The 26,232-nt window shown below is 56.6% G+C and overlaps 11 protein-coding genes across 11 annotated transcripts; 6 read left to right on the top strand and 5 right to left on the bottom strand.

Annotated features, from left to right (window-relative positions):
• Positions 1-832: 832 nt before the first annotated feature.
• On the top strand, positions 833-2,220 carry LY79DRAFT_699633 (uncharacterized protein; the record flags this gene model as incomplete). Its single annotated transcript, XM_060564897.1, has 3 exons — positions 833-1,328; positions 1,409-1,778; positions 1,851-2,220. 3 exons carry the CDS (start codon positions 833-835, stop codon positions 2,218-2,220), a joined length of 1,236 nt encoding a protein of 411 aa, XP_060419527.1.
• A 588-nt stretch (positions 2,221-2,808) lies between these two features.
• On the top strand, positions 2,809-3,345 carry LY79DRAFT_586396 (uncharacterized protein; the record flags this gene model as incomplete). The annotated part of the gene is made up of 2 exons (XM_060560632.1): positions 2,809-2,999; positions 3,081-3,345. The coding sequence occupies 2 exons, from the start codon at positions 2,809-2,811 to the stop codon at positions 3,343-3,345; spliced, it is 456 nt and encodes a 151-aa protein (XP_060419526.1).
• A 538-nt stretch (positions 3,346-3,883) lies between these two features.
• Positions 3,884-7,093, bottom strand: LY79DRAFT_646241 (uncharacterized protein). The gene is made up of 3 exons (XM_060562459.1): positions 6,716-7,093; positions 6,266-6,593; positions 3,884-6,211 (listed from the first exon to the last, which is right to left on the bottom strand). The coding sequence occupies exons 1-3, from the start codon at positions 6,827-6,829 to the stop codon at positions 4,068-4,070; spliced, it is 2,586 nt and encodes an 861-aa protein (XP_060419525.1). The 5' UTR covers positions 6,830-7,093; the 3' UTR covers positions 3,884-4,067.
• Positions 7,094-8,149: 1,056 nt separating this feature from the next.
• LY79DRAFT_536263 (uncharacterized protein) lies at positions 8,150-9,104 on the bottom strand. Its single transcript, XM_060556582.1, has 2 exons — positions 8,998-9,104; positions 8,150-8,773 (listed from the first exon to the last, which is right to left on the bottom strand). The coding sequence occupies exon 2, from the start codon at positions 8,726-8,728 to the stop codon at positions 8,264-8,266; it is 465 nt and encodes a 154-aa protein (XP_060419524.1). The 5' UTR covers positions 8,729-8,773; positions 8,998-9,104; the 3' UTR covers positions 8,150-8,263.
• Positions 9,105-10,420: 1,316 nt separating this feature from the next.
• On the bottom strand, positions 10,421-11,997 carry LY79DRAFT_586394 (uncharacterized protein; the record flags this gene model as incomplete). Its single annotated transcript, XM_060560631.1, is given in 7 exon segments — positions 10,421-10,546; positions 10,574-10,708; positions 10,793-10,969; positions 10,991-11,150; positions 11,300-11,340; positions 11,386-11,550; positions 11,560-11,997. Coding segments are annotated over 7 exon segments (1,242 nt in total).
• Positions 11,998-12,710: 713 nt separating this feature from the next.
• LY79DRAFT_586393 (heterokaryon incompatibility protein) lies at positions 12,711-14,563 on the top strand (the record flags this gene model as incomplete). Its single annotated transcript, XM_060560630.1, is given in 3 exon segments — positions 12,711-12,911; positions 12,978-14,425; positions 14,443-14,563. 3 exon segments carry the CDS (start codon positions 12,711-12,713, stop codon positions 14,561-14,563), a joined length of 1,770 nt encoding a protein of 589 aa, XP_060419522.1.
• An 87-nt stretch (positions 14,564-14,650) lies between these two features.
• LY79DRAFT_505065 (inosine/uridine-preferring nucleoside hydrolase) lies at positions 14,651-15,866 on the bottom strand (the record flags this gene model as incomplete). The annotated part of the gene is made up of 2 exons (XM_060553574.1): positions 14,651-15,644; positions 15,724-15,866. 2 exons carry the CDS (start codon positions 15,864-15,866, stop codon positions 14,651-14,653), a joined length of 1,137 nt encoding a protein of 378 aa, XP_060419521.1.
• Positions 15,867-16,599: 733 nt separating this feature from the next.
• LY79DRAFT_201210 (major facilitator superfamily transporter) lies at positions 16,600-18,800 on the top strand. The gene is made up of 3 exons (XM_060551461.1): positions 16,600-16,892; positions 16,963-18,240; positions 18,300-18,800. Exons 1-3 carry the CDS (start codon positions 16,716-16,718, stop codon positions 18,426-18,428), a joined length of 1,584 nt encoding a protein of 527 aa, XP_060419520.1. The 5' UTR covers positions 16,600-16,715; the 3' UTR covers positions 18,429-18,800.
• Positions 18,801-19,172: 372 nt separating this feature from the next.
• LY79DRAFT_665445 (carboxypeptidase) lies at positions 19,173-20,839 on the top strand (the record flags this gene model as incomplete). Its single annotated transcript, XM_060563067.1, has 2 exons — positions 19,173-19,404; positions 19,455-20,839. The coding sequence occupies 2 exons, from the start codon at positions 19,173-19,175 to the stop codon at positions 20,837-20,839; spliced, it is 1,617 nt and encodes a 538-aa protein (XP_060419519.1).
• Positions 20,840-20,897: 58 nt separating this feature from the next.
• On the bottom strand, positions 20,898-22,266 carry LY79DRAFT_201189 (uncharacterized protein). Its single transcript, XM_060551460.1, has 3 exons — positions 22,031-22,266; positions 21,488-21,900; positions 20,898-21,399 (listed from the first exon to the last, which is right to left on the bottom strand). Exons 2-3 carry the CDS (start codon positions 21,830-21,832, stop codon positions 20,956-20,958), a joined length of 789 nt encoding a protein of 262 aa, XP_060419518.1. The 5' UTR covers positions 21,833-21,900; positions 22,031-22,266; the 3' UTR covers positions 20,898-20,955.
• Positions 22,267-23,177: 911 nt separating this feature from the next.
• LY79DRAFT_505062 (DNA ligase I) lies at positions 23,178-26,187 on the top strand (the record flags this gene model as incomplete). The annotated part of the gene is made up of 2 exons (XM_060553573.1): positions 23,178-23,245; positions 23,295-26,187. The coding sequence occupies 2 exons, from the start codon at positions 23,178-23,180 to the stop codon at positions 26,185-26,187; spliced, it is 2,961 nt and encodes a 986-aa protein (XP_060419517.1).
• Between the last annotated feature and the right edge of the window lie 45 nt (positions 26,188-26,232).

Raw genomic sequence — 26,232 nt, 5'->3', positions numbered from 1 at the left:
AGTAAGCGACGCCTTTCGGCCTCCAACAAAGACCGAGCCATGACAGTCACCTGTTCTCATATCATTCGCTCGTCCTGTCGCCAATGCCTTATCTCCTTCTAGATGCGGCAAGCTTATCGTGAAAGGGTGCCCTATGTAGGCACCGAACTTTGGCGTCGGGCACGTTGTCTGAATGGACCGCGGTGATCTAGCCGCGCGTTCTCTTCCGCGAGCTTCCAGTCCTGGAAAGAAGATAGGAAAGGTTGATTAGACGTGTACGTACGTCTCTTGCGCCCCCAGAGATAAGACAAAAGGCTCTAAGATGGGAGCGGGTAAACCAATCTATCTTTGGCTAACGCCTCAACTCTAATACCGGACGGCCGACTCTGAAAGGCTGCGGTGATAGGAGCGATCTCAACCGTCGGCCAGGGCTCGGACACGGCCGATACCAGTCACATTTGATAAATTGGGCTGGGAATATCCCGGAACACGATTCCCAGATCAACTTATTGACCATTTATAAGATACAAGGATTGCTTAGCTCATACCGCGTAACTTTGAGTTCCTGACTGGAGGCCGGGGTTTTGGGTTTTGACTTCTCAACGTCCGTTCAACCTCGAGAGTTTCGGGCATCAGACCAGCATCCATCACAACTACGAATAGAATTTCGTTTGATGTCTCAGGGACGAGGCCTTGAACTATGCGGTGACACACGGTTGGGCATAAAGCAGGACCATTATGTCCCTCCCCCAATTTTGTCTCCGGGAGGAGTGATAATTGTTGTGAATAGCACTCACTATCGCGATCTACTGTGAATCCACGAAGTCTCAGGACTCCAGAAGACTGGAAGAAGATGAACAACAACGACACCAATAGGCTGCGCGTCGTCGTCGTCGGCGGCGGCATTGCAGGCCTCGCTGCCGCCGCAGTGCTCCGCCAGCGCCACGACGTGACCGTTTACGAGCGCGAGCCGTCGTCCGCGCCCGAGCGCGGCGCGGGAATCGGCCTCGGGCCCAACGGCAGCAGGATGCTCAAGAGGGCGTTCCAGTTCTGCCCGGGCGACCTCAAGGCCACCGTCTGCGCCGGGTCGCGGACCTACGACAAGGAGGGCAACCTGCTGCGGGAGACGACGGGCACGGCGGAGCCGTTCGGGAGCGAGTGGCTGCTGATGCACTGGACGGACCTGCGGGAAGAGCTGTTACGGCTCGCGACGGGGGACGCGGCGAAGCTGGGCATCTCCGGCCCGCCGGCGACGGTCGTAGACGGGGTCGAGGTCGAGGAGGTGGACGTGGAGATGGGGACGGTGTGGCTGCGGGATGGCAGTGAGGTCGAAGCGGACGTCATTGTCGGTAAGGATGACCCCACCCCGGACGCGTTATCCAACGGAGAGAAATGAATGAGTGGCAGACAACCCTGACGATTCCCGCAGGAGCCGACGGTATTCACTCCTTCGTGCGGCAGGCCATCGTGGGTGAGCCGCCCCGCTTCCACTCGACGGGCGTCTCCCTCTACCGGTTCACGTTCCCACTTGACAGGGCTCGCGAGATCCTCAAGGGATACCCGCCCGCGATTGACCCGGCCAACGGCGGCTTCTTCAGCATCATGGCGGTCGACGACAAGACCAACCGCAACATCGTCTTCTACCCCTGCCGGGACCTCACCGCCCTCAATGTGATCGCGCGGATCCCGGACTCGATGCTCTCCGGCGAGAGCGTGACGTCCTGGAACGCGGAGGGGACCTCCGAGGAGATGCTCGACCACTTCTTCGACTTTGCGCCGTGGGTCCTCGAGATCATGAAGTGAGTTTCGCTTGCTCCGCCATATGTGCTCCAAAAAGACACAGAAACCACTGACCAACCCCACCGTGGGAGAGAGGGAAATAGACACGTCGAGGTCGTCCACCTCTACAAAGTCGAGGATATGGACCCCCTACCAACGTACACCAGGGGCCGCGCCGTCGTGGTCGGCGACGCGGCGCATCCGATGACGCCTTTCCAGGACCAAGCCGCGACGCAGGCCATCGAGGACGCCGAGGGCCTGCGCCTCCTTCTCCATGAGAGAATCGACACCGACAACGTCGGCCGCGCGCTGCGGACATGGGACTCGGTGCGGCGTCCGCGCGCGTCGCAGGTCCAGCGGAACTCGCGCCATGTCACCGATATGTCGGCGCAGGCGCAGCTGGACCGGATGAGGCTGAACTGGACGTATAGAGGCATCCACACGGCGTTGAGGAATCGTTAGCGGCCTCCCTAGAAAACGAGGAGGAAAAGGGGGATGGGGAATGATGGGTTAGGTGAGATTGGGGTGACCGGATTCCTAGATGCGCCTAGGTAATGTGGCGTCTTTGTTCATATTCCTTGAGGCTCGCACCCCGGAGCTGATGAATCATCAATTAGACCAAGACATTATCCGGAAGCTGCACTGTTTTATCGGAATCCAAAGACTGTGCCTGAAAGCAGATCGTCTGAGGCGGGTGGTAGGATGAACGGGCCCCCACATAAATCGGCTCAGAATTGTGTATCGTCTACATCATCGCTCTGTCATAGCTGAGCGCCTCATCAGTATCGATCGCATCACCCGGCGCTCGGGCAACATTCTTTCCCTCAGGCCCAGGGCCGGTAGATTGACAAATCATTCCATACGTCTAGGTATATAACCGAATCTCTACAGTAATTGTCAGAGGGGATTTTGCTGCGAATCGAATGTCACACGATCAAATTCATACTGCATAGGTCATTAAGTCTCGATCCCCGTAGAGTGTTCCAACATCGTACCTCACACATCTAAACGTGCCACCTCATCCTTAACCACTCGAATAATCCAATCACAATGTCATCAACCAGAGTCCTCCACCTACAACCGGCCCTGCGGGCATCGACACTCCGCCGCCCCCTGCAACACACCGTCCGCCGGACCTATGCCGTGAAGGAACCCGCCCAGCCTACGCCGGCACAGCACGGCGGCAAACAGCCCGGATCAGATCAGAAAGCCCCGACGTCACCTGATCAGCTCAGCGACAGGTAGGTTCCAACTTCTCCTCATCCGACACCGGTCGCGCTCGTGTGACGGGACAAAGCCCCCTAACGACAACCCCTCCACAGGTCAACCATCTTTCTCGTCGCGGGAGTCGCAGTGGCGGTCGGCGGCTTCTTCGCCTTCCTCACCGGGGCCCCCGACCGCGCCGCCGGTGTGGCTGAAAACACTACCCGCGGAGGCAACCGCTCGGCATTGCTTGGTTACGGGTCTAAGCCGTCCAGCGAGCAGCACCTGGAGGAGACGACGGGGCGGGATCCCCAACGGCAAAGCGGTTTGGCGGGGCTGAAGAGCGAGCAGACGGACCCGAACCAGGCCAAGGCCAGGAACTGAAACAGGCCTGGAAAACCATCTATATGTTGTCAATGTCTTCTTGATTCGTTCTTTGATCATGTAGATTTGAGACATTTCATTCGGTGCCTTCCCTGGTCTGAACCTGTAATCACTAGTTTAAGTCAGTGCGTGTATTGCTCCATCAAAGCGTGTACCTGTGTTCTTGCACTTCGTAACTCGGATGTGGAAGTTAGTTTACGTCTGGTAGTCATCGGAGCTTAGAATGCAGGCTATGACAATCACCTATAGAAGTGCCACAACAACCCTCAGGATGCAGTTATCTCAATCCAATGACATCACGACTCTATCCTGGGGCTGCTCTTGGCAAGGAGGTAAATCAAGAGCTACCGATAGCTGGATATCATTCTTGCCTTCCTGGACCATACCAAGCTGAGTCGTTGGTATATGTACCTTTGCATGGGCAATCCAAGAGGTAGTCACTGCCAAGTACACACTTTTCCTTGTTTTCGGACGTGGCCACGGCTTTTCAGACCAGCAATTTCATTAATTTCAGGCAGAAGAACAATCATAGAATAGACCAATGTATGGTGAAACCAAGTGAATTCTGCTAAACAATTATTACAACGCGACGCGTCATTAAGCTATGGAAGCTGTCCGTTGACCCTAACTCTCCACGCGGGTATAAGTGTTTTCGTCTGCCGTCAACTCGTGTTACAATATTTCTCGGCAACAAAGGAAAATGAATTAAGGGACTGGAGACTCTAGTAGCCGCTGACATGGGCAGGGCTGGAGAGGGTGTTGACGGTGCCGTTAAGACCACCGTTGGGGTTGGCATCGTACAGCAAATCAGAGTTCTTGACGATGTTGCCATTCAGGTTGCCGTTGGCATGAGGAGCATACTGTCCCTGCTGGGTGGGCAGACCATGCTTCTTGCGTTCGATACGAGGCGCGGGCGGGATGTCAGTCGACTTGCTGGCCTGGCCAATGGAGAAGACAGGGCTCTCCCAGCGCTCTCCCTTGCGGGCCAATTCCTTGTACTCGGTGGCCTTGGTGCTAATGCCACCGGGAAGGTTGATGTCGGGGAAGATGGAGTCCTCCTTGGTAATGGCGTAGTTAACCTTCTTGTCAGCAGCAACCTCCTGGGCCTTCTGCTTAGTCTGCAGAGCACGCTTCTGAACGGCAGTGGCGTAACGGTTGTAGATATTGGGGGTTCTCTCGGGATCGGAGCGAGCTTCGTCAATGGCGCGGTCAGCTTCCTGCTTGACCTGGAAAAGGAGGCTGTCCAGCTGGGTGGCCTGGTCTTTGATGGCTTTCTCAACGGCCTTCTGCAGAGCAGGGCGGAGAACCTTGAGCATGATGGGCTTGAACAGGCTAAAGAGGAGCTTGTGCTTGGACTGCTTGAGCTTGATGCTCATGTGCTTAATGTCCACATCGACCTTGTCGATCTTGAAGAAGTTCTGGCTATCCTTCTTGTCGGCAGAGGAAAGCTTCAGCTTGAAGGAGAAACCATCGCCAGCCAAAAGGATGTCGGCAACACCTGTGTCGGTGATGGACGGGAACCCCTGCTTGCGCTTTACATGGTAGCTGACATCACGCAGGTCAAGCTGCACTCCAGCAAACTTGACTTCGAAAGACTGCTTGTGCTTGTTGGAAGTGTTCTTGCGTCCCCAAAGGAAGTAGTTCTCGCTGTTAACCTCAAGGACGTTTGGCATGAAGTTGTCCGACTCAAGGACAAGGTTCTCAATGATAGCATCGAACTGAGGGTCGGAGTACTCGATGCGAGGAACGGGAACGTAAGCCACGTTCTCAAAGATGGAAGGGAGGATGACTTCCGAGAGATCCTTAATGAGATGGGGCTTAAAGGTAGGCTTGCCGTTCTCGTCATTGCCGAGGTCGGTGAACAACTTTTGAACAGCCTGACCAAAGCGCTTATTCTGGGGATCCTGGTCGAACTGATCGATCAAGAATTTGATCTCATCGAAGACTCGGTCGGTGTGAGCTCGGTACTTGTTGCGGAGCAAGTAACGACCATGGTCGTAGAGGTTGTTCCACTCCTGGTTGGATTCCTCATCCAGGATGTATCCCTGCTCGAGAAGGCAGCGCCGGACGTATCGGTCCATAGCCTTGAACCAATCCTTGAGCTCGCGATCGTTGTCGGCATCACGGTAGATCTGTTGAATGGATTCGAAAAGGTCCTCAGTAGAAGTTCCGTTGGCAAAACGCTCGATGAGGGTCTTGAGGTCGGACTCAGCCTGCGCGAGACCGGCGCGGGCATCCTTGACAGTACCAGTTCCACCCTGAGCGATGGAACGCGAGTGGCCAGCATACTCCTCGGCGAGGTTGAGAAGAGTCTCGATGGCCTGCGCATAATCGGGGTGCTGCTGACACTCGAGCACCATCTTCTTCAGGCGCCAAATGGTCTGCTCTTTGCGTTCCTGAGGCATCTTCTTGTTAAAGTACTCCTTGGCGCGGCGACGGTACTCTTCCTTGCGCTGGCGAGCCTGCTCCTTCGTCTCACCATCGACATTCTCGTTGTACTTCTTCTGAACGACGTTGAGAGCTGCGTTAATGCCACCCTGTGCATTCACACCGGAGCTAGTTCCCTCCTGCTGGTCACGCGCGGCGGTCGCGGCCAGATCCTGAGGGCTCTGTGCACCGTTGGGGTGAGCCGCCTGGGTACCGGCATTGACAACTTCCCGAGCATCATCAGCAAGAGAACCCTTGTAGACACCCTGAGCCTGCTTCTTGAAGTTCTCCTTGGAGAAGTCGGGTGCTTCATGCCAGGTGTTGTCCTCGGCGGGGCGATCAATCTCTTGAAGAGCATCACCCGAGGGGCGGACACGCTCGGCGGCGCTGGTAGCGGCATCGCCCGCCATGTCACGGAGAAGAACGGTAGCATCCTTGACTGTTCTCGTGTCAGTTCAGGTGAAGGAAAGATCAAATGAATGAATTGACTTACGAAGCTTGCGGAATTGGCCATTGGTAATGATGAGAGTTCCGAGAGTCCGGAGACCCTCTAGCGCCTTGTCACCATGCTGCTGGGCAACCTCCTTGTTGATGGGGGCGCCGGGGACTTGTACGGCCTTGGGGTCGAACTGCTCAGTTTGCCAGATGAAGTCCTGGAGCAGGTTACCCTGGTTCTTTGATAACAGAAGGCTCTTTGCTTGAATGATAACATCGCGGGCGTCGGCGACGAGCGCTTTACCCTCGGGGGAAAGCTTCTCGGGAGGGTTCGACAGGGCCTTGGAGGCCAAGAAGCTATTCAGGGCCACATCGATTTGGTCGTTCTGCGACACGGAACTCATCAGTATTATTATGCGATGGTGTGGGAGGTGGCGGCGCAGGAATGAAACCTAAACACCAACGGAAGGCCGCGTGGGCCGCAGGCGCCATGTCTGCATTGACTTACCGATGGAACCTTGCCAGCCTGGAAAGCGGACACGATGCCGTATAATTGAAGCTTGCGGTTTACATCGGCCTCCTTCTGCTTCAAGTCGGTCGGCTTGTTGACCTTTGCGGACATGATGAGGTTTGAAGCTATCGCAATTGTATTGTTTCGTGAATTCTGTTGAACGGCGGTCGAAATAATAGGTAATTACGGGGGTTTTCGTTGTAAGGGACAAAAAGGGAAAGCTTGTTGGTATTTGGGTGGGGGTATCACAGAGGAATTGGGTATAATGAGAATCGCCAAGACGAGGTTCCTGTAGAAAGAGGAAAACAGGAAAAGGTATCGTATCGATGAGGGGAGAAAAGAAGCAGAAATGAAAGGCCAAACGAGGGGGGGCGGTCGACTGCGAGGTGGTGTTTATACCTTCTTTCTGTCGTGTGCCCAAGCGCAAGGAGGGCAAAATAACATCTGCGTCAGAATGAGATTTGCTCCTAGCGATTGATTGGAAGGGAGAGAAGGGGGAGTGGAGGGGAGGGAGGGAGGGAGGGAGGCAAGCAACGGCAGGCGCGCGTGGCAGGCGATCGTCTCGCAGCAGGAAAGAACCCGGTACAATTAGAAAATTCAAATTGGCATAGGCAGGCAGGCGCACCGGGACTTGGCCCTCTACGCGTAGCTCCCTCTTTCCCTTCTGTTGCTCTTTGTGTGGTTATTTTTCCTTGATCTTGGTCGTCGCCGTGGGACTCGGGTGCGGTGACGTTGAGGAAAGGGGCAGGAACTTGATGCACTACGTCATTAGCCGGTTTGGCAGGCAGTGAGTGTATGTACCTACCTCGCGTGGGTGGTCTAGACTTGGTAGGTATCGTATCTACCTATCCGTACGTACCTTGTACTTACGGGCACGGGCAGCCACTCCAAATTCCACATACACGTAACGCATCTCACCTATCTACCTACCTACCTACCTACCTAGGTCGGTACGGGGTACTTTTGCATAAACCCTTGATGAAGAAAGGAGCCGGGGCCGCTTGCTTCAACAGCCTAGCCCCTGGCTCTCTGCTTCGATTCGCAGGGGACGGCGGATACTGGGGGCGCGAGACGGAGAGTTCCAGCTGGCAGTGCACTGGCATTTTCTTAGCACCTCGTCAAGGTTGACTTTTCCGCCCTAGTGGCTGGTAGCCTGGAAACTTTCGCACCCACTTCCCTAGCGGTTCCACCTTGGACGCTTTGGCACTGGCGCCTTTCCTCGCGGCACACAACGACCATCTTTCAGCACTGAGGACGGGAAGACAGACAGACGGCTGGCTGGCTAGTTGTCTTGTGTCATATGTGGTACAAGGGCCGAATACACGAGTCTAGACTGCTCTTACCAAATCGTACCACCAAGGCTGGCGATCCTCGTTGTGAAAATACACGTATGGGCTGATGGCATGCGCTCGTGTGATTGCTTCTCAGACAATGGTTTCCCAGCCTCCCGGACAGTGCAGTCGCACCACGGATAGCACATCAGATAGCATGGTTTACACGAGGAGTTGTCGGGTTTCCCAACGGCGAACGGCTTCGTCCAGTTGGCTAAACTTCAATCGGTGCATGGGTAACATGCTGCCCCCCTAGGCACGATGGCCTCCTGGGATGACGGGATGCTGCCATTACATTGGCGAGGATGGGCATTGTATGAACATGGCAGATTTCGGAGCTAGCTCTCCGACTCATCTCAATCTCCACCGCGGACTGATTCCTGGCTGGAAAGCCTACCTCGATAGGACGATTATCAATCGCCCGTGCTGCCTTGTTCAATTGGATGGTACGAATAACGTATCTGGTCACGTCGATGATGTGCGCCAGGTTGTGGCGGAATGGACGCAGCGAGAGTTGGCGCGCATGTCCGTCGGCCGCCCTGTCCATCTCCATCTCGGTGCCGTTGATATTTTTGTCTCGTCTCGGACAGCGTGTCTGCGCATTGGATCGAGACAGGTAATTGGCAAGCAACGGCGACTGCAAAGCTACAAAGACGGTGTCCCATTGTTTCGGCACCATGCATCGCAAGTCTGAACAAGTAGCGTCCCTCAACGGGGAGTTTTCCTACCATGTCGTCATGTCAGTGTTGGCGCCGACTGGGCAAATACGCGGCAAGTATCGCGCTAACTGAGGCCCAGTCCTCCCTTCCCGGTCCCTTCCTCCAGGATACCGGTATGCGGAAAGAGACCCACCTCGATTCTGGGTTTCTCCCGCTTCCTCCCTGCTGCGAATTCCCTCTAAATGGCAAAACAACAGAAGGGAAAGTACGACAGAGGGATATCACTGACCTAAAATGTCTCTTGGCGGTTGGGAATTATTCCCTCCGCACCCTCTCAACGTCCCAATATCGACCGTCGTTCCAATCAGCTGCATCCGACTGTACTTGCTGATAGAGGTCCCGGGGTCGAGTCAACCCATCCTAGTCGAGAGAGCCTCAGGTGCAGATGTAGTGCACTTACTTACCATACCCCTGAACACCCTCACCCTCAATCAACCGGACCAGTCTGCCATCGCGTCGAACAATTAGTTCCCCACCAGTCCAGGGTGGGGGTGTCATCGCGGCATTCGGAAGAAACTGATGCAAGGACTTAATAGCAAGCGCCGCATCCAAGCCAGCCGCCGGCCCCACCCCCCATGGCCTGCCGCATTCTGCATTGGCAATCATTGGCATGTTGGCAGCGGCATCACAGCCGTACAGACCACTCGGGACAAACCGTCACCTCCCTTTCTGTCACTTTCATGCTGTCAATTACTCCCAATGCGTCATAAGGTGGTTGTCGCTACGCGGTTGACACGTAATCATCCAGTTGAGCTGTTGTTGTTCATGTCAGTGAGTCCCCCCAAATGCTTCGTTGGATGTGGCCGGCTGCTGCCCGTAGGCCTTTTTCATCTACACTAGATTTGGGATTTGCTCGCCCCCCTCCCCCCGAATCTTCTTCCTACTACTCGCCACTTTGATGCATACGATACATACACACATGCTCGCTTCGGTTTGTTGCGCGCTGGTCGTTCGTTATACATGGCTTGGCATACATCGTATACTAGATCTGCGATCGCCAGCGGAACACACCACTAATCCCATATGCCACCCACGTGCGATGCATGACGTCAGGCTCCGGTCATCAATGCGATGCACCACCCCCCTCCGGAAATGTCAGCTTCCAGCTTGTGACGCCATTCATTCTCTCCGCGTTACCGCAAGCCACTGCATCACCAGTCCATCAGTTCATTACAACGATCCTGCAATCTCCCTTGCGACACGCCGCAGCCTCTTTTGCTTGACAGCTCTGTTTGCTTTTCCCGCCTCCCATGATGCCAAGGTTCAGACGTAGGCCGGCAAACTGACCCGCGCAGACAATGCCATCTGATGCATCTCGCATGCCCCGTCCTCCCATCCTCCCTCCCTCTCATCCCATCTCTTGGCAAGTGTCTGTCCCCATTAAACTTGTTTGGGCACGGGAGAGAAGGACTAGCCATTCATGAACACCACAATGCTTTTTTGCCAAGGGTTGTTTACCTATCTCGATGGAGGGCCGTTCCCGGAGCGAGGTCTCCTCGCTGCCGTTACCCGGATCTGTCCCGATCGTCTAGATCTTTTATTACCCTTGCTGCAATAGTACAGTCGCGTAGCTCCTCTTGAGCCGCAGCCATCTTTAGTTTACTGGAACCCCATCAGAACTGGAGTTGAAGAATTTTGGGATTCCAGACAATCTACTTTGTGCAATTCTCCCTGTACTGGTCCAACATAGCCAAGACGGCCTTGTCGAGCCAGACGCGTTCCGTTTCTCTGCGCAGGGGCAGCCTCTTGTACACTTCCATCAGTGCCTTGAAAGCAGTCTATATGCCTGACGTGCTCTCCATTACCGGCTCCAAAACGATGGACGCCTCTCTGCCCGGCCAGGCGCGGGACAGAACTCTGTCTAGAAGCTTCGCTCTAGGTGGCAGCGCGCATCCTAGGTCAATTTGCATGGGATCGATGACACATTCACACCCGAATCGCTGGAAGAACCGATCCAATGGTGCAAGGTCAGTCCGCAGCGGTATCGGCATGAGCGTCGCATTCTCCCAACCCATGATGGCGACCAACTTACCATCCTCGCCAACAAGGACGTTGTCGGGTCGCGGGTCCGGGTGAGATATCGTCACTGGCCAGCCGTTCATGCGGTCATCGTCGGTTGGCAAACGCCACTTGACGTCGGGCAGCATCGCAAGACGCTTCGCCATCCTCCCCACAACGATGTCCAGGCTAGCGAGCCGTTTCTGCATGTATTCGTCGTTTACATACTCGTCCCTCCAGACGGAGATGTAGTCTCCAAGGTAAATTTGTACCGATGCGTACGGTCCGTGGACGGACTTCCGCCAAAACTTACTAGCGCTGTAAAAGCGAGGGGACACGATGGAGCCGGTGTAGAACCTTTTCGGCTTCCAGTTGATCCGCAAGCTGCCGATCAGGCAGTTGTCTTGATCTTGGCCATAAAGTCGCGGATGCCCTCGCCAATGTTCAAAAGGTCTTTGTCGCTCTGCGGCGGCGTCTTCCGGGGGAAGCCGGAGCCATCCAGCCCCGTGTCCGTGAACCCCTAGAACTCGTACTCCTGTAAGGGGAACCCGGACACGGGCTCCATCATCATCCACTCCAGGCCCAGTGGGTTCCGGGGGTAAGAGACGAACAACACCACCCTGGGGACCAGCCGGGGTGAAGACGATGACGGCGACGACAACGACGTCGCCGCCGCCGCCGCCGCCGCCCACACCATTGTCGCGACCTCGCTCTCAAGCTTCTCGTGCGGGCACACGGGCAGGCTGAACTCGAGGACAATCTTTTGCGGCAGCCTGCCGCAGGGCTAGGTGACGAACACGAACTCGACGAGGAAGAAGTAGTTCGTCCACCCCCGGCCCATCAGCGACACGTACTCGACGGCAGGGAATTCGTAGACGTCATAGGTAGTGTACCAGGACAGCATGCGGTGGACGTCGGCGTCGGCGGGGACGCAGCCGCCGGCCCAGTCGGCCGCGTACTCTCCGTTGCGCACCAGCGTCCAGCGGACGTACCGGTCGCGGGAGGTCCGGTAGCTCTCGGTCGAGAGCGGGGTCTGGCCGGGGATCGTGGCGGCCGGGGGCAGCGGGTTCGGCGTCGGGACGCGGTCGGGAAGGTCCAGGATGGTACCCTTGAGGGAGGCCAGGGCGGCGTCGAGGCTCTGGGACAGGCGGGAAGCGAGGTGCTCCCGCGGAAGGGCCTTGAGGACTATCGTCTTGGCTTTCTTGCCGAGGCGTTGCTTTGCGGAGTCCATCGGGGAAGCGTTGAGCTGGGGGAATTGGTTCTGGGCCAAGGTTAGTACGGTGCTTCTGGGCATACTCGGATGGAGTGTTCGCTAGGAAGGGGTTTTGAGGTTCGAAACGATTCTGGGGGTCTTGTGCTATGTTTTGTTGTTATTGTCGTAGTGTATCTCGGAGGACAAAGAACGGAAGGCGGATGCCCCTGACCAACAAGGAATGAACAGGATCGAATGGGATAGGCCAGTGAAGTTTTTGTTTCTTATTTGACTGTTTTCTGCCCCTGTTCTAAACCCCTTCAGCTGGGCTTAGACTCGGGATTCTCGAGATCAAGACACGATCTGCTATTTTACGAATACCAAAAGATATAACGAGGAAACATTGCTTGTATTGTTCGTCATCTGGCTGGTTCACACATGCCAACATTTTGATCCCGTGAAGATTGGCCAAGATCGTTAGACAAGTGCCTCGTCGGAGCCGTATTCATGGTGATCACTACATGGGTGGTCTGCAACAGCAGCAGCGGGTGTACTTGTAAGCGGGGCTTTTGTCGAGTGCATTTGGTGTATTATCATGCGGGTTTCAAACACCTAATCGGCGACTTTTATGGCTGCCCGAGTGATTTTTTCTTTCTTTCCCGCTTTTCATCTACATGTGTGCAATGCGGGGTCTTCGCGCTCTTTCATCATTTCCCACAGCAATACAAGCAGCATGATCTCGGCTGGGCCAGATGCATCCCATCTATGCCAGGCGCCCACCGAGCCGATGGATACGGATACTTGCCCTGCAGGGCGGGTTCGGGGACAGTCCCACCCATGTTCGGCTCCGAGAGGCAAATGTTGACAGTTTGCCGTCGTTCGCGGCGCTCTCGTACGTATGGGGCGATCCGTCCCAGCAGCAACAGATCCGGGTCTCGGGCCACGAGGTGTCCGTCACGAAGAACCTCTTCGACGCTCTCCGGCACTTCCGGCTTCCCGACCAAGAGTTAATGCTCTAGACGGACGCCTCGTGTATCAACCAAGGCGACTTGGAGGAGCGCGCGGACCAGGTGCAGCTGATGCGGGAGATCTACTCCCGAGCTGCCACCGTGCTGGTCTGGCTGGGCCTCGACGGCGACGAGGGGCAGGCCGAGTGGGCGATACCCTTGATGGAATCCATACACCAGGCCTGCGAGAACCACGCGCGCGCCCGAGGCGTCGCGCTGCTGGCCATGGCCCACTTCACCCCGGCCACGGAAAGGTTGGAAGGCCTTGCGGCCGTTTCGATCCCGGACATCGCTGCCATCGCGGAGCGTGCAGGGCGTGCGGGGCCCGACCCCGAAGGCTGGGCGGCGATCCGATGGGTCTTGTCCCGGCCGTGGTTCACGCGGGTGTGGTGCGTGCAGGAGATCGTGCTGGCTCGCGCGTCCAGGGTCTGCGTCGGCTCCCACTCCTTTGACTGGGTCAAGCTAGGCGTCACTGCGGCTTGGCTCAGCGAGCAGAGCCTCGCAAGCGACTATGACGTGCCGCCCGAGCTGGAGGGGCTGAACTGGGACGCCGCGTACAGCATGTCCGAATCCAGCCTTTTGGAGGTCCTCGTCGTGTTCCGCGAGCTCGTGGCCACGGATCCGCGGGACAAGGTCTACGGCTTGCTAGGACTCGTCAGCAACGACGCGCTCGCGTGTTTCCCGGGCGTAGATTACAGGAAGACCGTCACCGAGGTGTACGTCGACGTGGTCAGGGCTTCCGTCGATACCAGCGGGACTTTGGCGCCCTTGTCCTATGCGAAGCATGGGCATGAGTACGTGCGCACCGAGATCCCTTCTTGGGTGCCGCGGTGGGATGCCAGCGAGGACATCTGCAGCATACTCCATGGCTTCTCGGTGACTGCGTGGGAAAACGGGGATAAGCACGGTCTGCCCGGCCTGGCCGATTTTGAGCCCACTGCAGACGGCAGGGTCGCGCTGTCCGGGGTCCGGTTTGATAGCATTGCATGGGTGACGGACATGCTCGATATCGAACACTTCAAGGAAGATATCTCCGCCTCAGAAGCTGCAAAACACCCTTTCCTCGATATCTGGCACCGCGCATCCTCCAACAATTGCTATGTGCTATCTCCATCCGCGGACCACCCTTACAACGGCATTTTGGAGATGGGCCTGACGCTGACAGCCGGTTTCACAGACGTGTACCAGCTCGTGGGCAACCTCGAGCGCGAAGACTTGACGCGGTTCTACGCCGATTTCCTCACATACATCCGGCAGCTGTTCGACAAAGCCGGTAAAAGGCCGGAAACGTTTGATCCCCTCGACGTAGGGCTTAGCGACGGCGACGCCGCCCGGTTCCGGGTTGCCGCATCGCGGTCTTGTGACCAGCGGCGCGTCTTTGAGACGACGGCGGGGTTCTACGGCCTGGCCCCGGCATGTGCGCGAGAGGGAGATGTCGTCGTTATCCTCTACGGGGGTCGGTACCATTCGTCCTGAGGCAGGTCGCTGAAGGCTGGGTCCTATTGGGTGATGGCTTTGTGGGCCCTCTGATGCCGGAGATGGCGGTCGAAAGTGTTCGAGAGCGGTTCAGCCACGAGGAGGTGTTTGTGCTGGTTTAAGGCGGCAGAATGATACCAGCTCGCTAGCAACCCGTATCTACATGCCGGGGTATGTCTCATGTCCCTTGGATTCCCCAAAACCTCTTGTCACAATTCCAATTTCTCCTGCGGAACTCCAAAGAGACCAGGCTTTCGGGGTTTGCAATCGCCAAACATGGGAAGCTCTCCCACCGGATCCGAGCTCCTTCCAGATGATTCTGCGCCCTGCAGATAAAGCATGTCCAACTCCTCGCCGAGCTGGTCGTGACTCACCTTCGCCTCGAGCCAGTGCTGGTTCGTGACGTTCTCGTCATCAACCCAGATGTTACACCCATGACAACCATTCTCTCCGTTTAGGATAACGGTGTTATAACCATAGGTATTCCCATGCACAAAGCGGCCGCCGAGGCCACTGATGGCGTAGAGCATCGCAACTGGATCAAAAGACCACCGGGGTTGATAGTAAGAGTACAAGATATACGCAGCGCGCACCGGGTCTGTCTTGGGCCCGTCGGCCATGAGTGATCCGCCCGAGAGAACCGAGGCTCCAAGATTGAAACCGGCGTAAACGATGGGACTCTCCCAGTTATGGATTACGTGGGCGGTGGTATACGGGCTGTCGCCCCAGAAGTTGAATTCGTGGCCTTCTGGATAGTCTCCGCCCATGACGACGAGCTCTATGACCTTTCTCTTCACCAGCTCGGCGCCGGTATAGTTGGAGTAAGAATCGGCGGTTGAGTTGAGGAGCCCGGAGAGGTTATGCAGAAAACCGATAGACACGATAGTTACAGAGGAATCCTCGGCTTCGGTAAGCAGCTTGCGGTACAGCTTGACGGGATCCCAAGCATCCTCGGCGTCTGACATGCTCTTCGGCCAGTGAGTTGCGAGTTTGCTAGCGAACTCGCCCAGGCGCTTGGTCCAGTTGTCGAAGAAAGGTACATCGTTCAATGGGCGACGAGCACCGACGGGCACCTGGCCATGATCGTAGTGTTTGAGGATGGCAGAGGCGGCCAGCACCGAAAAGGAGGACTGCGAGTTGATGTTTACTCCTAAGAGGTTGACGTCTGGAGAGGTTGCCGCAAGAAGGAGCGCACCGGCATCACTGCAGAATATCAGTATAGTTCAACTTCATATATAGTCATGATATATATGTACGGGGCATGATATTGAGGCTCTCTTACTCACAGTCGCTGAACAAGTCCGTGTCAACGATGAGGTTTTTGCGGGCCAAGACATTGTGAACGAGGCAGGCAATCAGCACGAGACACTTCACCAAGTTCGACATCGTAGGAAACAGTGTGATCGACCGTGCTGAGGTCTGCATACTTGTGTGGGGCATGCTGAATGCTGCGAATATCAAAAGCAGCCAGCCGGTTCATCGTCCGATGTTGTGAGCAAGGCACGCGGGGAAGCAGGAGGCCAGCTGGCAGCACCATGTGCGCTGCGTTCCCAGCTGGCGCGATACACGACAAGCGTGGTGGAACCAGTTCATAGTCCCGAGTGTTTTAGCGGGCTTCAAGTGGGCTCTAGGGACCGCGGCCCCACTGACGGCCGTTGTGGACATGAACTGCAATGGGAACATCTCTCCAAATACATGGCCCTCCTTGATAAAACACCACACCCAACCGCACCACACACAACACATCACTTCAACATTTTGATGACGCAGGCGAGATGCTACTCAATCTTGGCCCAAGAACACGGCCTACAGGCTTCCTCGAATCGGACGAGTCAAAGCACGCCTTTCTAGGTTACCTGCAGAACCCCCCCAAACAACAGGCCTCTAGGGCTCCCCCTCCCCCATCAGCAATGCTTCTTCCATTAGAGTGCAGATCGGCAGGCGTATCTGCCGCTGTCTGGCACCCAAGGCCAATCATAGCCGCAGTTCTCATTTACTGGACGGATTGCACCATTCAAGCCAGTTACGACGCAGGACGCTGAACCATCCAAGAAGCTCCTGGACGCTTGTTTCACTTGCCGAATCTGCAGACGTGTGGCAAGCCTTGTGTTATATCATGGCACTGATCTCCCATTAAGCTCCATGCTTCGACTCTTGATAACAGGTAATCAGACCCCTCCACCATCACCGAGTGACAACAAGGTCGATTAGGATAGCCGATTGGCTTCGTGTCGCAATTCGGGTTCCGTTTACCAACGAGGAAACTTGGCCAACATGGGTACCGACCCAGATCCCGCGAAGAACCTCGAGGCGGCGCGAAAGGGTGGCTCGCCTTCGGGCGCGACGCGTGATGGCAGTTTCGACATCCACGGAATCGACGATGCAGCCATCATTCCCAAGGGCGCCTTGGATCCCGTTTACGAGGCCAAGGCTCGGGTGCTCAACCGCGCTGTAGGCGAAGCTTCCACAATATGACCTAGGCATGGATACCAGATGATTGATTGCTGACCTTGGGCTCCAGATACAAGACATCGGCATGGGGCGGTACCAGTGGCAGCTCTTCATCGTCGTCGGTTTCGGTTGGGCAAGCGACAACCTATGGCCTATCGTGACGTCGTTGATTTTCACCCCGATCACCAACGAGTTCGGCCCTTCCCGACCTCCTCTTCTCACACTCGCACAAAACATCGGCCTTTTGGCAGGCGCCATGTTCTGGGGCTTCGGCTGCGACCTCTTCGGTCGCAAATGGGCCTTCAACCTCACATTGGGCCTGACCGCCTTCTGGGGATTGGTCGCAGCTGGCGCTCCCAATTTTGCTGGAATCGGCGTCTTTGCGGCCTTGTGGTCATTTGGTGTTGGAGGCAACCTCCCCGTCGACTCGGCCATCTTCCTTGAATTCCTTCCGGGAACTCACCAGTACTTGCTGACGGTTCTCTCCATCGACTGGGCTATAGCCCAAGTCATCGCAACTCTGATCGCGTGGCCTCTACTTGGTAACCTTACATGCCAAGAAGGCGCGACTTGCACCAAGGCCAACAACATGGGATGGCGGTATTTCATGATCACGGTCGGTGGATTGACTCTGCTCATGTTCCTTGTCCGTTTCCTGCTCTTCACCATTTACGAGTCGCCAAAATACCTTATGGGTAAAGGGCGTGACGAAGAGGCCGTCCGAATTGTCCACGAAGTCGCTAGGCGAAACGGCAAGACTACGTCTCTCTCACTCGAAGATCTCAAGGCCTGCGAGCCTGAGGGTTATGTTGCGCGGACCGATGTTGCCACAGCCGTTAAGCGGAATCTGGAGAAGGTCAACCTCGATCGCATACGCATCCTGTTCTCTACGCGCCGTCTGGCTTTAAGCACCGGCACGATCATGGCTATCTGGGCACTCATTGGGCTCGGCTACCCTCTCTATAACGCGTTCATACCATACATCCAGGCAACACGAGGCGCCGAGCTCGGCGACGGCAGCACTTACGTGACCTATCGCAACAGTCTGATTATCGCTGTCCTGGGCGTCCCCGGAGCGTTACTCGGAGGTTGGCTAGTCGAGCTGCCAGCACTGGGAAGAAAGGGCACTCTTGCCATCAGCACCGTTCTGACGGGAGTCTTCCTCTACTGTTCGACGACAGCGATGACCAGCAAAGCGCTTCTTGGATGGAACTGTGCCTTCAACTTTTGCAGTAACGTCATGTACGCAGTCCTCTACGGCTTCACCCCCGAGTTGTTCCCAACGCCGCAGCGCGGGACTGGCAACGCGCTCACCGCGACAAGCAATCGCATCTTCGGCATCATGGCGGTAAGTGGCACTATCATCAGGTTTCTGGCTGAGTGGGCACTGAACAAACCTTTGAACAGCCTATAGTCGCCATGTTCGCCAACCTCAAGACGTCAGCGCCAGTCTATACCAGTGGGGCTTTGTTCATCGCCGCTGGGCTATTGGTACTGATACTACCCTTCGAGTCGAGGGGGAAAACAGCTTTGTGAGACTGTTGATTGATTTCCTCTCAACTGCATCATATCATGTCAATTTTTTTCGTCCACAATACCCAATCCTGAGCTGCGCCGAACACAAGAGGTACAGCGATTGGACTATGTCTCCAGATTTCGTCCCCCACCTCTTGGGAAATCCCATCATGATTGACGTCGAATTGATACCGCTCCGGACCTCGGCCAACACTATTGGTGTTGAATGACAGCGCGTTTTTGTTGATCGATATAGCTCAGTCCTTGGCGAGCGCCGTCAGGGAGCCCAAGTCCCGACCATCGGCAATTGCAACATGTCGTTATGGTTCTCGAAGTCTTGGCGACGTAGTTTCTTATCTGCATCCGCAGGGCCCTCTCCCCGCTTTCCCCCTCATTAGACACCCCGAGCTGCCTCTTGTAGTTTCGTTGCCAATGTGACGCCGGCTCGGATGGAACGGGGCCTTTGATTGCCAATGCAAGAGCCCTTGCTTTCGCTCGTTATCGATCTGCCCTGTGCGATATTGTTAGCAATTGCCATTTTTTTAGGCCCTGAATGAGATCAGCCAAGTCTCTGGTGGTGCCAAGAAGAGCCTCCGGCCATGCCTTGGCGAGCCATTTTATCGTCCCCGGAGATTGCGATGCTACGGCGGGGAAAGGGCATAAAAAGTCCAAGTAATCGCCTACAACATCTTTTTTGTGAAGGTGGTCCTAGGATTCAACCGAGCCTCTGTTCTGGTCTTCAAAGCTTTCTCAACGACCAGCATCATGGTGACCACATCTCGTCTGGGCCTGCTCGGTCTGTGCCTCCTGGGGTCTGCTCAAGCAGCCAAGTACGGTTACAACAACGTTGAAGTTCGCAAGGATAGCGAGATTGTGGCCGCGAACTTCAAGGATGTTGAGGGTGTCGAGCTGCTTTCACCCGCGTTCTTGACTCCAGAAACGATTCCCGAGGGCTTTTCAGATGGCACCAAGGGCCCGACGGACGATGATCTCCTTGGTAAGCACAATCGGTCTCCGGGCAATAAATAGACTACTAACGGGAGACAGACACCTTTGTTCAGGGCCTGGCCGACAAGAACGAGTGGATGACCTACAACAAGGCCAACTTCACCTCCGAGGAGGGTCGTCCGTTCCCCTACCTCTTCCTCTCTTCTACTAAGTTGTCCCGCAGGGCCTCCAACTCGACTGGCAAGGTCCGCGTCTGGATTCAAGGCGCCGTGCATGGCAACGAGCCCGCTGGCGACCAGTCCCTGCTGGCCCTGCTCGGCGCTCTGGATGCGAACCAGACATGGGCTGCCTCCCTCCTTGAGAAGCTCGACATTGTTATTCTGCAGCGCTACAACCCCGACGGCGTGTTCTACTTCCAGCGCACGTTGGCCACCAACTACGACCCGAACCGCGACCACGTGAAACTCGCCCGAAAGCAAACCCGGGACATCAAGACTCTCTTCGGCAAGTTCAACCCCCACGTCGCCGTCGACATGCACGAGTACAGCGCGCCTACCCGCTTTGGGAACTACCGCCACGCTGCCGACGGCCTCTTCTCCGCCGCCAAGAACCTCAACATCCACCCGGACATCCGCGCGCTATCCGAGGAACTCTTCGCCAAGAACATTGGCTCGGCCATGGAGTCCCGGGGCTTGCGCTGGGAACCCTACGTGACGGGAGCCTCAAGCGCTGACCCAGCCTTCAAGCCCACCCTCGCCGAGGCCGGCTTCGATGCCAAGATCGGCCGCAACGCCATGGGCCTCACGCAGTGCGTGACCTTCCTCATCGAGATGCGCGGCATCTACCTCGCCGACCAGGAGTTCCAGCGCCGCACCGTCGCCGGCCTGACGATGGTGACGAGTGTCCTGCAGACTGCGGCCGACAACGCCGAGAAGGTGTACACCACTGTTGAGTCCTCCATTGCCGACTTCAAGTCCTCGGACTCGGAGATTATCGTGACAGACTCCTCGACCATGATCCAGCGTACCTTCACCATGGTCAACGCCAACAACGGCTCCATCACGCAGGTGCCGATAAACTTCCTCTCCACGACGCCCGTCAAGGCGAACATTACCCGCGCTCGCCCGGCGGCGTACCTTATCCCCGCCGCTTGGGCTGGCCTGGTCGAGCGTCTGAGAGTCTCCGGCCTGGGGGTGGATACGCTTAGCGAGCCGTACAAGGGCACCGTCGAGGCCTACAGCATCGAATCCGCCGTCTTCGAGACGGGATACTACGAGGGCGTCGTCCGCGCCGACGTCACGACCTCGACGCTTACCAGGGAGGTGAACCTGCCCGCCGGCAGCTTCCTCGTGAGCACGAAGCAGAAGAACGCTGCGCTTGCGTTCGTCGCGCTGGAGCCGGAGAACATCGACTCGTATGCCAGCTTCAACATTGTGCCCGTAGAGGAGGGCGACGAGTACCCAATCTATAGAGTCTTGACTTGAGACGATAGTAACAGATTACAATTGGACACTCCAACACAAAATACATGAACAAATCCCTAAGTGACATGGGAAGTAATAGTACATTTTCACGGGGGAAGCCGAAGTGAATAAAGCCTTCACGCACCCATGCGACGACGCCACTCGATCCCTTCGACGTCCTCTCTCCCGGTCATGAACCGGATGGCGTTTTTGAGGAAGACGGCGAGCGCGTCCATCTCGTCGTCGTCGCGCGGGCCGTAGATCATGAGGTACGTGTCCGCGACGCGATAGCGGTTTGCGAACAGGGTGCCCCGCGGGCGGGCGAGGCGGTGGCGCTCGGCCCAGCCCTTGGCGATGGCGCGCTTCGCGTCGGCGGGGGAGAGGTACATGTGGATGGAAAGATCGCCGTGGTGGTGGCTGATCTCGCCGCGGGAGGTCCGCGCCGTCACGGACGGCGTGGGCGAGTCGAGGACCGCGGGGCACACGAAGAGGGCAGGGTTGTTGCGCTCGTAAAGGGAGGTTTTTGACTCCACGAGGGCCGGGTTCTGGGCGACGGCGTTGGCGAAGAGGTTTTCAATGTACTACGGGGGTTTTATGTCAGTTCATCGGAGGGGGCTCCGGTGACGGAGGTCGCCGGGGAGGGGGGAGAGGAAGGGGACGGGGACGGACCTCTCTCATCCGTTCCGGCGCGTGCTGGGTCAGCTGCCGGTGGGGCACGACGCCCCCCAGCTCGGCCCTGTCGCCCTTCCTCGGCGGCAGCGCCTCGACCTCGTCGTGAGCTCCCTCATCAGGGTAGTCACCAGTCCAGGTCGCATACGACTTGGAAAGGGCGAAGGGCCGGATGCCGAGGGTGACGAAGAGCCAGCCGGCGAAGTTGTGGGGCACGCCGCCGGGGCCGAGGGCGATGTAGGCGCGGTAGTCGCGAACGGCCCAGACGAGCACGGTAGTAGACAAGGACGTGAGGACCGTCGTAAGGACGGGGCGGTGCGAGAGGGTGTGCAGCAGGTGTGCCATTTGGGGCGGTGTTGCTTTTCGGGAGTGTTTCTGAAGCGGAAATATTGAGCCGGTGGTATTGGGGGGGACTGACTGTCAGTATGAGGAGTATGGGGAATGAGGATGAGGTCAGAGATGAGTTTGAGGCATGAGTTGGGAGACGTTATAAGGTTGATGATGAGGATGATAAGGTTAGAGGGGCTGACATTTGATACGTACAGCACACGCATACCTACATCCGGCAATGGTTGGGGAAGCGCGTGCGCCGTCCGAGAAAGTGGGGTTAGTCAACCGATTTCAAGCGGCGCTTGCCGTCGCGCTGGTGTTGCGGGGCCAGGCCGGGTGGTCCGATGACTGTGCGGCGGAGATGGCCAGAGAAGGCCGTCATACCGGGAGCGAGCAAGTCGGGTGCCCAACACAGTAGAGCTGAACCACACGATAGCTATGTATCGGGGCTAGCGGCCGCTTCATGAATTCCTCTTGTGTGTGAGATTTTGGTTAAGCAATTTCGCCCATCACCTTTCTCAAATCTCATTGTTAGCGAGTAGAAAGTCACTGACTCTGGCGGCAAGACTCCCTCACACCACCGCTGACTTTGGCGGCAACTCCTCAGCCTCCTCTCTGGCGGCCTGGTTGCTGGCGTCACTGTCAGTTCCATTTCTGGCATCGCTCTTCGCGGTTTCGCTCCTTTCTTCCTGTGGCGCCGACGGAACGCCCAGAGGAACGCCATCGCTGAGCCTATGCAGAAGCGCAGAGAAAACAGTTAGCGAGACCTCCTTTGTCAAGACCCGTCCTAATGAGCGGAAGTCTTCTGGTCTTGGTAGGAGCGTATGAAACAATATATGAGTTTATTGAAGAGAATCATGAATATAGAATATGGAGATTGGAAAAGAACGCAGCAGATTGTTTGCGATGCAACGCCTCAACCAAGCGACGAGGCATGCAAACGCCTGATGTTGATGGTACCTGCTCTGCTGTTATTACATGCATGTGGGGGCTGCTATCACCTATGATGCAATACAGCCGTACTCTAATACCCCCTGTTTAGCGATCTGGTGTGAATACTCCAACCGGCCCGCTTTGGTGCATTTACCTCCAGGCAGCATCCCCAAGGCAACGAATCCACTGTTGAACTCCAACGGCTTCAGGTCAGCCATACGCAATGGGTATAAGTCATGGTTGCGCCCAACGCAACAAAAATCGCTTCCAGTCTCGGAAAATCTCCCCCAACGGTCGCTCCTGCAGTCACGGCCATCTTGGATAAACTTCCTTTTTGAATTTCGTCACATCGCACCTTATAAAGCAGAACCTGCAGGTTCGACCGCCCATCATGAGCCAACGCAGGCGACATCGATCGCCCGACGCGATGGCCTTGGACGAGGAAGAAAAGCACTACGCGACCGGCGGCATGACGCTAGAGGAACTGGATGAGAAGTGAGCGTATTTCCTATTATGCCGGCGACGGACGCTTACACCTGTCCAGGTACCCCAACCGGCCGCGCAATCATTCGCAGACAATGCGCTTTTCGGAGCTATTCAAAAGTCTCTTCAACCCGCTCAATGAAAACAAGAAGCAGCCAGTCGGCCGTGGTCCTCCTCGCGCCAAGAAGGGACCACACGGCTCCACCAAGTTGTCGCCACAGGAGCAACGCCGACACATCATCGAGCGCTTCATCTCCAGATGGCGGAACGAGGTGGGAAACGACATTTATCCGGCCTTCCGGCTGATTATGCCCGACAAAGACCGAGATCGCGGCAACTACGGCCTGAAGGAGAACGCCATAGGAAAGCTTCTCGTCAAGCTCATGAAGATCGACAAGAACTCGGACGACGGATACAACCTACTCCACTGGAAGCTACCCGGCAACACTGCTGCGTCGCGCTTGGCTGGCGACTTTGCTGGCCGGTGCTTCGAGGTCCTCTCCAAGCGACCAATGCGAACCGAGGTCGGTGACATGACAATCGCCGAGGTCAACGAATTGCTGGACAAACTGGCCGCCTCGACGGGAGAACTGGAGAATCTGGAGGTCTTTGAAGTCTTCTACGAGCGCATGAACTCGGAGGAGCTGATGTGGCTGATCCGCATCGTTCTGAAGCAGATGAAGGTCGGCGCGACCGAAAGAACCTTTCTCGGTCTCTGGCATCCGGACGGCGAGGCGCTGTTCAGCGTCTCGTCTAGCTTGCGGCGCGTCTGCTGGGAACTCTACGATCCTCAGGTCCGTCTAGAGCAGGAGGATACAGGCGTCTGTCTCATGGAATGCTTCCAGCCGCAACTCGCACAGTTCCAGATGCCCTCTTCTTTCCAGAAGATGGTTGACTACCTCCGTCCAACGGAAGAGGACCCCGAGTTCTGGATTGAAGAGAAATTGGACGGCGAGCGCATGCAGATGCACGTCACGCAAGACTCGAGTGTTCCGGGCGGGTGGCGCTTTTGTTTCTGGTCCCGTAAGGCGAAAGATTATACATACCTGTACGGCAACGGCCTCAGGGACGAGAAAGGGGCATTGACCCGCCACCTGGGAGACGCTTTCGCGACTGGGGTACGAAATCTCATCTTGGACGGAGAGATGATCACCTGGGATCCAGAAGTCGATAAGATCATGCCTTTCGGGACCCTCAAAACCGCCACACTGGCCGAGCAAAACAATCCATACAACAATTCCGGTCCCCGGCCACTCTACCGCGTCTTTGATATCCTGCTACTAAATGACAAGCCGCTGACCCAGTACACACTGCGAGATCGCCGCCTAGCTTTGTCCAAAGCAGTAAAGGGTGTACACAGGAGGCTGGAGATCCACGAGTACGAAGTCGCCACCTCGCCGGACGCCATTGAACCGCTCCTCCGCAAGGTTGTCGCCGAGGCATCGGAAGGCCTGGTCCTCAAAAACCCGAGATCCATGTACAGACTCAACAGCCGCAACGACGACTGGCTCAAGGTGAAACCCGAGTACATGTCCGAGTTCGGCGAGTCGCTGGATTGTGTCGTTATCGGCGGCTACTACGGCTCGGGTCGCAGAGGCGGCGCCCTTTCCAGCTTCTTGTGCGGCCTCCGGGTCAGCGAAAACCACATCCAGGCCGGAGCCAACCCAGAGAAGTGTTTCAGCTTCTTCAAAGTTGGCGGTGGTTTCTGCGCAAATGATTACGCCGAGATCCGCCACCGGACGGATGGCAAGTGGCTGCAGTGGGACCCAAAAAAGCCGCCGGTGGAATACATCGAGCTCGCCGGCGGCGACCGGCAGTTTGAGAGGCCCGATGTCTGGATCCGACCGCGCGACTCGGTTGTCGTGGAGGCCAAGGCGGCGAGCATCGGCAGCTCGGACCAGTTCTCTCTCGGCTTCACCCTGCGGTTCCCCCGTTTCCGCCGCCTGAGGACAGACAAGACATGGGATGACGGGCTCAGCGTGCAGGAGTTCCTGGACCTCCGCAAGCGGGTCGAGGAGGAGGCCAAGGAGAAGACCATGAGCGTCGAGAGCCGCAAGCGAAAGTCGGTGAAGCGCGTCAAGCGCGAGGTGACGATCGCCGGGACGGAGAACTTGCCGGCGCAGTTTGAAGGGCTGAAGTCGAAGCTCTTTGACGGTCTCGAGTTCTGCGTCTTGTCGGAGTCGCTCAAGCCTTTCAAGAAGACCAAGGCTCAGCTCGAGACGTTGATCGAGCAGCACGGGGGACGGGTCTCGCAGCGCGCGGTGCCCCGGTCCAACATGGTCCTGGTGGCCGACAAAAAGGTGGTCAAGGTCGCAAGCCTGCTCAAAGAAGGGGAGAAGAATGGCGGCGTCGACATCATCAAACCGAAGTGGATACAGGATTGTCTCGAGCAGGCAGATAAGTCCATGTTGCTACCGTACGAGGAACAACACCTATTATGCGCAACGGAGGCGCTCAAGACGGTCGCTTTGCAGAACACGGATATGTACGGCGACAGTTACGCGCGGGACATCAGCCTGGACGAGCTCCGGGCGATATTCAAGAGCATGCCCAAGCGAGAGCCAGACACAGAACCCTTTGATAAGGGGCAGTTTGTGAACCAGGTGTTGGAGCGCGGCCATGACATGGGGCAGCTAAGGGGGTTCCTGTTCCACCGGTGCATCGTGTATCTACGTGACGCCGACGGCGAGGGCGAAGGGGGCGAAGCCAAGATGCTCAAGTTTAGAAACTATCTAACGTTTGGCGGTGCTCGGTTGGTGGGCGATGCAGACGACGAAGCGGCCACACATATAGTGCTTATAGGAACGGGCGACCGGCTCAAGGAAGCCGCCAAGGGCCTTCGTCGACAAGTCAGCAATCGGCGGAGGATTCCGTACATCGTCACTGGGGCGTGGATCGAGGACTGCTGGCGCGAGAAGGCGTTGCTGGACGAGGAAAGATACGGTCGCATATGAGGCGACAACAAAGAGAAGAGACTCCCGCTTTACAAGTAAACAAAA

The sequence above is a fragment of the Colletotrichum navitas genome, assembly GCF_030913465.1.
Source record: "Colletotrichum navitas strain CBS 125086 chromosome Unknown LY79scaffold_3, whole genome shotgun sequence".
NCBI lineage: Eukaryota > Fungi > Ascomycota > Sordariomycetes > Glomerellales > Glomerellaceae > Colletotrichum > Colletotrichum navitas.
Note: the sequence above shows the minus strand (reverse complement) of the source record. Positions and strands in the feature narration are given on the sequence as shown.

Bases quoted from the DNA above. Each gene is read 5' to 3' on its own strand.
- LY79DRAFT_201189 (XM_060551460.1), bottom strand. From the start codon at position 21,832: ATGGCACACCTGCTGCACACCCTCTCGCACCGCCCCGTCCTTACGACG. The intron at 21,400-21,487 runs GTCCGTCCCCGT...AAACCCCCGTAG, and splicing joins CGCCGGAACGGATGAGAGAG to TACATTGAAAACCTCTTCGC.
- LY79DRAFT_201210 (XM_060551461.1), top strand. From the start codon at position 16,716: ATGGGTACCGACCCAGATCCCGCGAAGAACCTCGAGGCGGCGCGAAAG. The intron at 16,893-16,962 runs GTAGGCGAAGCT...CTTGGGCTCCAG, and splicing joins CTCGGGTGCTCAACCGCGCT to ATACAAGACATCGGCATGGG. The intron at 18,241-18,299 runs GTAAGTGGCACT...ACCTTTGAACAG, and splicing joins GCATCTTCGGCATCATGGCG to CCTATAGTCGCCATGTTCGC.
- LY79DRAFT_646241 (XM_060562459.1), bottom strand. From the start codon at position 6,829: ATGTCCGCAAAGGTCAACAAGCCGACCGACTTGAAGCAGAAGGAGGCC. The intron at 6,594-6,715 runs GTAAGTCAATGC...TCCGTGTCGCAG, and splicing joins AGGCTGGCAAGGTTCCATCG to AACGACCAAATCGATGTGGC. The intron at 6,212-6,265 runs GTAAGTCAATTC...ACACGAGAACAG, and splicing joins TGGCCAATTCCGCAAGCTTC to TCAAGGATGCTACCGTTCTT.
- LY79DRAFT_536263 (XM_060556582.1), bottom strand. From the start codon at position 8,728: ATGGTGCCGAAACAATGGGACACCGTCTTTGTAGCTTTGCAGTCGCCG.